Source organism: Myotis daubentonii, chromosome 6 (genome assembly GCF_963259705.1).
Source record: "Myotis daubentonii chromosome 6, mMyoDau2.1, whole genome shotgun sequence".
NCBI classification, from domain to species: Eukaryota; Metazoa; Chordata; class Mammalia; order Chiroptera; family Vespertilionidae; genus Myotis; species Myotis daubentonii.
In genome coordinates, this window is record NC_081845.1 from 11658096 (window position 1) to 11667190 (window position 9095).

Consider the following 9095-nt stretch of genomic DNA (forward strand, 5'->3'; position numbering starts at 1 on the left):
AGTAAAAAAAAATTGTTTTCCCTTCACCGTTTTCACCCATCTCCCTCTGGCAACCATCGGTTTGTTCTCTGTTTCTATGAGTCTGGTTTTGTTTTGTTTTGTTTGTTTTTTATATTTTTAGATCCCACATATAAGTGAAATAATATAGTCTTTGCCTTTCTCTGAGTTACTTCACTTAGCATAATATTCCCTAAGTCAATCCATGTTGTCACAAATGGCAAGATTTCCTATTGCTGAGTAATATTCTACTATATATACAGGGTGGGGCAAAAGTAGATTTATAGTTGTGAGTACAGGAAACAAAGTTTATTCTTGTATTATTTATGAATTATTGTATTAGTTTCCATATGAAGAATAGTAAACCGACTTTTGCCACACCCTGTATTTTTAGATATCTTTATTCAACTATTTCTATTTTTTTATTTTTATTTTTATTGATTTCAGAGAGGAAGGGAGAGGGAGAGATAGAAACATCAATGATGAGAGAGAATCAATGATTGGCTGCCTCTTGCATGCTCCTTAGTGGGGATCGAGCCCACACCCGGGCATGTGCCCTTGACCAGAATCGAACCCTGGCTCCTTCAGTCCACAGGCCAGTGCTCTATCCACTGAGCAAAACCGGCTAGAGCTTTATTCATCTATTTATAGACACCTACCTTGCTTCCATATCTTGGCATTGTAAATAGTGCTGTTAATAATGCTGCAGTAAACATAAGGGTACATGTATCGTTTTAAATTAGTGTTTTCATTTTCTTTGGTTAAATGTCCAGCAGTAGAATTGCAGGGTCATATGGTAGTTCTAGTTCTAATCTTTTGAAGATCTTCCGTACTGTTTTCCATAGTGGCTGCACCAATTTACAATCCCACCAACAGTGACCGAAGGTTCCTTTCTTTCCACATACTCGTCAACACTTGCCACAAAAAAAACCACAAAACCCAAATATTTTGTCAAATACTCTATTTTATCTTTTATTGTGGCTGATAATAGTGGTAATGGTCTGATAAACACTTCATCACTTAGAGTATCATTTAGCCTTAGCCTGTGCAGCCAACGCAGCTTCTTCACGCCACTTAGCTTTCTTTGCCAGGTTCCAACTTGTTAAAGATTCATGTCTTTCTACAGCCTGAAAAAAAAAAGCAAAGCATTGTACCTGGAAAGAACTTGTGTGTTAGATATATAGAAGAGATTTTGTGAAAAGGAGAAAAAGTAAAACACTAGTCACAATGTCAGAAATGTGCTCCATCCTCCTTGGTAAGCACATATATTTTGGATAAAAAGCAACAAAAATATTAGTTCAAAATAAAGAGAAATGAACAGAATTCAAAAGGCATGAACTGGTGGGGAATGAGAAGGATTGAAAACAGGATAGAAGAAAATGGTTTCATTGTGGGGGTCATTAGGAAAAAATATTTGCTTCAAAAGCTGTGGGCTTGGAGTTCAGCCTCTTACCAACAGACAAGTCCAGGATTTGGATCGTGGGCATAGAGCTGAGCTAGCAATAAAAAGTTGGAGTTATTAGGAAAAGGTATCCCTACGAAATTACTAAAGCATCTCTCACCAGCCCTGGCCAGTTTGGCTCAGTTGGTAAAGCATCAGCCTGGGAACTGAAGGGTCCCGGGTTCAATTGTGGTCAAGAGCACATGCCCTGGTTGCCAGCAAGGCTCCCAGTAGGGGGCATGCAGAAGGCAACCAATCAGTGATTCTCTCCCATCGATGTTTCTATTTCTCCCTCTCCCTCCCTCTCTGAAGTCAATAAAAAAGTAAAGAAAAAAATAAAGAAAGAAAAATAAATAAAACAGCTCTCACCAGCAAGAGAAATTGGCAAAGAAAGTAGGCATTTATCTACTTGGCAAAAACTTATGGGGGTGTATCACCTGTGAAAAGAAAAGTTAATCAGCATCATGTTTAGGAAGTCAGAACTCTAGCTAGAAAATAGGTCTGAGGAAATAATCATCTAAATGCAGCACAGAGATAAAGATACAAAAAATATAATAAAAAAGTTAAGAGACACAGAGAATAGAGTTAGAAGTTCCAACATACATTAATAGGTGGATTGAAAATAGATACACTGAGAGTAGGGGTTATATTTGAAGTTATGACAGCTTTTTCAGAAGTGTGAAAAGCTATAGTTCCTCAGACGAACATACAATGTTCTTAGCAGAATAAATAACAGTTTGACATTGGTGGGTGTCTAAGACGCATCTCACAGTTAATATATCCAAAACAGAGGACTGCCATGCCTACCAGTTCTTTCCCCAGCGTTACACATCTCAGCAATGCATCACCATCCATCTAGTTGTTCAAGGCAGAAACCTGGGCTTTTGGGTTTCTTCCATTTTCTCTCCTCTTCTCACTGAATTTACCATAAAGTTCTCTTCTTTGTACCTCCCCAAATATATTTCAAATTGCTGACCTTTTCTCCACCTCCATCTGCCTCAATCTTAGTTAAGGTACTAGCATTAATGACTAAAAATAAAAGGTGAAGTGAAGAGGCAAGAGGGACAGCAGCGAGACCATTTCAGAAGATACTGCAATCACCTAGGCAACAAATGCTGGCTATCTCAGACCAGGGTGATATCAGGACAGATGGTGAGGACTGGTCCAGGTGTGCATATATTTTAAAGTAGAACCTGCAGGATTGATGGCTTACTCATAAGCACCTGGAAAGATGATAAAATAGTGAGTACCGGGAGAGGACATTAGAAATGGGGTAGTCAGCGAAACTTTCTCTAAGGAGAAAGAAGAAGCCATCTATGGCAAGAACAGGGAAAGGAAGGAAAGCCTACAGGGTGGAGTTTGATGTATTAAAAACTGGGGGTGGGGAAACAATGCAGATGAAGTATAATGAACAAAATGAATATGGTATGAAATCGGGGGGGGGGGGGTGGTGTCAAGTTCCAATCTGTGGTTTAGGAATGAGAAAATCATCAACGTGGTGGCCAGTCATTTTATCAAGAATAGGTTGAAAACAAGAGATGACCAAATTTCTTTATTTCTGTGTTTAAGTGTTCAGCCCTGCAGATATTTAAGAAATGTTCCATTTGATGAGAATAATTTCAAAGCATAAGTTTTTCCCAAGATAGAATAATAGAAATGAATGGACATGAACATCAGTAAGCTTAGAGGCCCTAGTCTATATGTGAATTATTGGACTCAAATACTCTTGAAAACCTGGGAAGTAAAGAAGAACAGAATCATAAGACGAGGCAAGATTGCTATTCTAAATGAGCATTCTTTAGGCATTGGCTAAACTTGCTCAGAGACGGAAGATGTATGGATCCAAGCAAACGAGTATGTGTGACGTGGCTGTCAAAATCTAGTTCCAACTCTAACTGTGCCAGTAAAACACGATGTTCATAAACAAGAAAGTTATAATCATACTCTAATGGGCTTATTTTCAGCTGCCACAATGAATAGAGACACGAATAAACTGGAGGGTGTCCAGAGGAGAGCTCCAAACAGAGGGAAGTTTTAGGGATAGAGTAATTAAGACTGGAGAAGACTCATAGGGACGTGTGGGGCTGCTCTTCATGATAAAAAGTGATCAGCAGATGGAAGGATTTGGGGAAGCAAGGGACAAAATTAGCAAGTAATTAGTTCTTAATTTCTCTCTAGACACTACATATTGAGCATGGCAAGAAAAAGGCTCAGATACAGGATACAGACAAACCAGTCAGCCTTGGTGATCACTTCCAACTTTCGCATTTCTAACTACTTCATGATTCTACGAGAGCCAACTGAGTTCAGTGTTTAAGGAATGATCTAGTCTGGATAAAGTTCTTGTGAAGATTTTAACCAGGTAATGTACTGTTCTGTTTCGTTTTTGTTTACCTTACAAATGGAAACAAGCTTTTGTCCCTCCTGCTCAGATAGTTAATCTGTTGACTCAAATTTCCATGAAGAAGTTTGTTTCCAGTCTAGACAGATAAATGTGGATGGCTCAAAGGGTCTAAGACCAAATTATTCTTCCATTGAAAGAACAGCAATAATCCCTAAATTGAGAACAAAACTCATAAAATACCTTAAAATTTACAGTCTATTTTCCCCCCATAGTCCTAAGTGAAAACATGTGGTACTTCTGTCTTTTATTTTAAAGTCTACCTTTAAGGTAAAGAGGTACTCACCCTTTTGGCTGACGCTATCACTGCAAAGCAGGCGATAATTGTGAGTCCAATCATTATGTAACAGGCTTTCACTCTAGCTTTGTTTCTTGCGGCATCTATCATTTCTCGCCTGCATTAAGATAGGTATTCTGTTCATTATATTAAAGCAATATGACTTTCTGACGGCATAATAGACAATGATTTGTAATGTAAACATTCCAAAAGTTTTCCCTGAATGCAAATCTAGATGTGAAAGACTTCCAAATGATATGTCACTGTCTTACCAATTTTAAATTAACAGACATTTATTTAGGTGTTAACTAATGTTAGCCACTAGAAGCCAAAGTGTAGTATTTCTGCCATAGACCAATTCCAGCATGCCATAATTTCAAGAGTTTCATCAAAAGGTTGATGAGACTTGGGGACTCAACAGGGTTGAGTCACACATGTAGTCACCTGTTGGGAATGGCTAAAGGCATTTCCCCAAACCTGAATAGGAAACTGATTGTGGCTGCCAGACAGTTAAAGGGCATCTTAATCTACATGTTATTGCCCCCTACTGGCCAAACACCTGAACAGCCATAGGCTATTCCCCAAACGGACAATGCTTCTGTACCCTTTGAAACCTTACCCTTTGAAGTGTATTATCTCCACCTTGCCTTAGGACAAATTGTGTTAATAAAAGCAAGGGTCCTAGGCAAGGAGGGAGTCTTCAGTTCCTTTAACTGAAGGTGCTCTGACCCCCAATGCCTTTCAAAATTATATCTCGTCTCCGGACTCTCTATTAGTCTCTGGATTCCTATGTCATCTACGCACAGCCCCTTTTCCAGATTCCTGAACCCTTCTTGATGCTGGGACAAGAACCCTGGCAATTTCGTTTCTAATTGCTCAAAATATAACTACTAGAGATTCTGGCCTGACTCTCCATCCTTTTATTTTTTCCATTGGTGGTGGTGGTGGTGGTGGTGGTGGTGGTGTGTGTGTGTGTGTGTGTATATGTGTGGGGGGGGGGTGGCGGGGGGGAAGTAAAGGTAAGAATTAAAGTGTCTGTATGCCTGAGTCATGCTCATTTGTTCCTTGTGTTATTAAGTGGCCTTTGTTTTCAGTCTTAAACAGACTGTTTTTTAAAACTCATTTTCATCATTTTGGTTGTGTTTTTTTTACTGGCCTCCCAATCTCTTCTTGCCACCTCCTATCCTATCCCAATTAAAGAGACTATGATACGTTTTGTGAGGATGACTATCATAATGTTATATTTTATATTTTTGGGAGAATAACTATAGAGGAAAGGTTTTTCCTTCATGGCTTTTGCATGAAGTTTTCAAAAGAAATGATTAAAATCATAATAATTTGTCAAAGAAAAAAGAAAAGATATCTTCATTTCTTATTATCATTCTGAAATGTTATATGCTTACTTGAAAACTGAGTACTCTTATTCATTAATAAAGTTTATGCAAGTTGTCGAAAATTTTAGATATACTACTCACAAAGTAGTGTTACAAAAGTAATCTTGCCTGTAGGCCTTTTATATTGAAACTAGAGGCCCAGTGCACGAAAATTTGTGCACGGGGGTTGGGGAGTGCCCCTCAGCCCAGCCTGCACCCTCTTGCAATCCGGGACCCTTCGAGGGATGTCCGGCTACCCGTGGATCAGGCCTAAACTGGCAGTCAGACATCCCCCTTGCAATCCGGGACCGCTGGCTCCTAACCGCTCGCCTGCCTGCCTGCCTGATTGCCCCTAACTGCCTCTGCCTCAGCCCCCGCTGCCGTGGCTTTGTCTGGAAGGTCGTTTGCCTGCAGTTTGGGGTGTATAAATCTCAAAAAAAATGTGTTTTATATTATTTAAAAACGTCTCTGTGGAAAAATAAATGCTTAGAACAGATTTCAAATTCTATGTTATTTCAAATTCCAATTAGCATATTATGTTTTTATTATTATAGATCAACTTTAACAATTCATAATAATATGAAGTAGCAGTTTATAAGTGCATAAAATTAAAAAGTGGTTTTTGAGAAGGTATTCAACGGTATTCTTTCTTATCTAATGCAGTTACATTAAAAATTTTTTTTCATACAGACAAGATGCAATTTCTCTTAAAAATGAAAAACTTTTCCACTAGTTGAAAGAGCACAGAAAACCAAAACCTAGCCTGTTAGCCTTAGATTTTAGGCAGATTAATATAAGTTTTAAGATGTTAGCTGCAAACAGGTGAATATGAAGACATTATTAGATTATATTTGTTGTTGACTGTTGTCCAGATGGAACCTAACAGATCTGATCTTTTTCATCCATTCATCTGACTTTCATCTACTATACCAAATTAGTTTAACACTGAAGGAACAAGAAAAACTACAGTTATTATTAAATTTCATTAGTGTCTGGTACAAACTTGGTAATTATATGTTCCTTAAGAGCATAAAAAGTGAACGCTGTTTACACTGTAAGTCTAACAGTTAGCAGAGGAGGTGTATCCCTCCTAAGTAACAATACTTTAAAAAAACTATAGAAAATAGTAAAATGAAAACAATTCAAACATTTCATGTTTCCAACCCAAAACCATAATACTTTTCATAGGCATCTTGTTCAAACTAAAACTTCCCTGTTTATAATACTACTTTTAACTGTAATCCTGGGGAAATAAAATTATTTCTGTAAAATGGGACTCTTTACACTTACAACTATTTTAATTCAATGCCGAGCCTAGAATCTCTTGACAAGCATTAATTTACAATAACACCGGTTCTTTACATTCTTGATTACTTGTTGCAGCACTACAACTCAAAACCCTCCCAAAAATAAAAATTAAAATTAAAAAGTGAGGGTAATGTTTTAGATTTGCTGAAGCTAAATTATGCTTTGGGCTGCCTGCAGTTTGGGGTGTATAAATCTCAAAGAAAATGTGTTTTATATTATTTAAAAACGTCTCTGTGGAAAAACAAATGCTTAGAACAGATTTCAAATTCTATGTTATTTCAAATTCCAAGTCCATTCCTCATTAAATAATTTGACCCAAGCAAGGAATCTTTGAACATTCATTATTGAGCGAACATATCCCAACACGTTTTATTTTTTCATTTAATTATGATGCTTTTGGTAACTAGTAAATTAACAAGCAATAAAAGTGTGGGTAGTATGTGCAGAATAAGATGTAGGCCCAGTTTCATTCTCTATTCCAACAGGCATTGACCATCTTGCATAAAGATAATATACAGAACATCTAAAGTCCTTATTTGACATTATAGTTCTAGTCTATCTTTCAAATCAGTTTAAACATATTAGACTGATTTTATTCTTAGTTTCCTTCTTTCTCTTTTACCCACTCTCTTGCAAAAATGCTGGGAAGTTTTTTGGGCTTTGCATGAACTGAAACTGCAGGGAGAATATTCTGTACAGCCCTGGCTGGTTTTGCTCAATGGGTAGAGCGTGGGCCTGCGGACTGAAAGGTCCCAGTTGATTCCAGTCAAGGGCACGTGCCCGGGTTGTGGGCTCGAGCCCTAGTGGGGGGCGTGAGGCAGTCGACCAATGATTCTCTCTCATCACTGATGTTTCCATCTCTCTCTCTCTCTCTCTCTCTCTCTCTCTCTCTCTCTCTCTCTCTCCCTTCCCCTCTGAAATCAATAAAAATATTTTTTAAAAGAAAATAAACTGATCTTATTAAAAAAACGAATATTTTTTACAGGTTACATCTACCCTGGGGGTGAAGTTGTCAGCTTGTTTTATCATTTACCGAAGCTTTTGGGTGGGTTTGGGATGGCGCAGAGGCCAGCGATGCTCAGGGGGGTGCTAGCCTGACTACACCCGCTGCTCAGAGGGGTGTAGAGCCACCACCACGCCAGGCGTCTCCCACCCACAAGAGGAAGTCGCTCGGATGCCGCTTCTTCCCGGAGATTCTCCAGCCAACACCCGGGCATGATCCTTCCTTGAGTTTGGCAGGGAGCCGACCCCGGGCGCCCCGGTAGCCCCCCGGGGTGCCCGCGAGGACTGCGCCTCCTGTTGGGCCTCAAAGCTCCTCTGCCCCAGGGCTGGAGCTCGCTGTGGGCGGGGGTCTGAGCTTGGGGAGGTGCCCACTAACTCCTGGGGTTTCACGCAGCTTCTGCAATCTCCCTGTAAGGCTTAGCTGCCCTCGTACAGCCAAGGACCTTGACCTCTAGGGGGCCTGGATAAACGGCTGAAGGTGGCGGGTGTTCCCGCAGAGCACTGTGGCGCTGCGATGGCCTCCGCCCCGTGCGCCCAGGTCGGGGAGTGGATGGGCCCCGCACCCTCGAGGCCCGGCCGGACGGCTTTCCCCGACGCGGGAAACAACAGCCGCGGCACCGAACACACTCACGGGATCAGAGGCGGAATGTCCTCCATCGCTTTGAAGCGCCCGGTCCACAGCAGGATTTTCTTGTCGAATTGGGAAGGCTTGTGCTCGGCGGGGACCCTGTGAACCTTCCCGGCTGCCAAGGAGAGAGCCCCGCGCCGCGGGTCAGCGCGCGCCGGCACCCCAGCCCGGCTCCCCGCCCGCCCGCCCGCAGCCCTCCCAGGCCACCCCCACCCCTCACTCACCCGGACCCTGGGGCCCAGAGCCGCCGGGGGTCCCGCCGCTAGAGAATCGGGGGAGACCCTGGGGCCGGAGAAGCGCGACCGACCGTCGGGCGGCTTCTCGAGGGGTCCCCGGGGCGCAGCGGAGGAGGCGCCCCGGACGGAGGCGCAGGAGGCTCCCGGCGGTCGCGAGCATCGTGCGCCCTGCTCCCCGCCTGCAGCCGCGGTTCTAGCCTGAGCGCGAGCTCCTGCACCCGGTACCCCTCTCCCCCCGCCCCTGCCCCACATCCTCCACCTCCCACCCCCCCACCCCGCGCTCCCAGGGGAGCCGGACGCAGCTGGAACCTCTGACGCGCGTCCTCTCGGCTCGCAGGCCCCGCCCTGGCGGCGCCCCGGCCCAGGCGGTGAGACCCCAGCGCACGTTCCCTCTGCAGCCCGGCCCCCCAAACTCTCAGCGCCTCGGCAGTT

At 42.5% G+C, this 9095-nt stretch overlaps 1 protein-coding gene across 2 annotated transcripts; it reads right to left on the bottom strand.

Moving 5' to 3' along the window:
• Window positions 1-686: 686 nt before the first annotated feature.
• FAM162B (family with sequence similarity 162 member B) lies at window positions 687-8878 on the bottom strand. Of its 2 annotated transcripts, XM_059699588.1 has the most exons (5): window positions 8652-8878; window positions 8431-8542; window positions 4126-4234; window positions 3833-3918; window positions 991-1124 (listed from the first exon to the last, which is right to left on the bottom strand). In XM_059699588.1, the coding sequence occupies exons 1-5, from the start codon at window positions 8821-8823 to the stop codon at window positions 1118-1120; spliced, it is 486 nt and encodes a 161-aa protein (XP_059555571.1). In that variant the 5' UTR covers window positions 8824-8878; the 3' UTR covers window positions 991-1117. The 2 variants fall into 2 exon arrangements, with proteins under 2 accessions (XP_059555570.1, XP_059555571.1); XM_059699587.1 differs by lacking the exon at window positions 3833-3918 and having other exon boundaries at window positions 687-1124.
• Between the last annotated feature and the right edge of the window lie 217 nt (window positions 8879-9095).

Coding starts and splice junctions, on each gene's coding strand:
- FAM162B (XM_059699587.1), bottom strand. CDS start 8,823: ATGCTCGCGACCGCCGGGAGCCTCCTGCGCCTCCGTCCGGGGCGCCTC. Junction 8,543..8,651: donor CTCTGGGCCCCAGGGTCCGG/GTGAGTGAGGGG, acceptor TCTCCTTGGCAG/CCGGGAAGGTTCACAGGGTC. Junction 4,235..8,430: donor GACATTCCGCCTCTGATCCC/GTGAGTGTGTTC, acceptor ATCTTAATGCAG/GCGAGAAATGATAGATGCCG.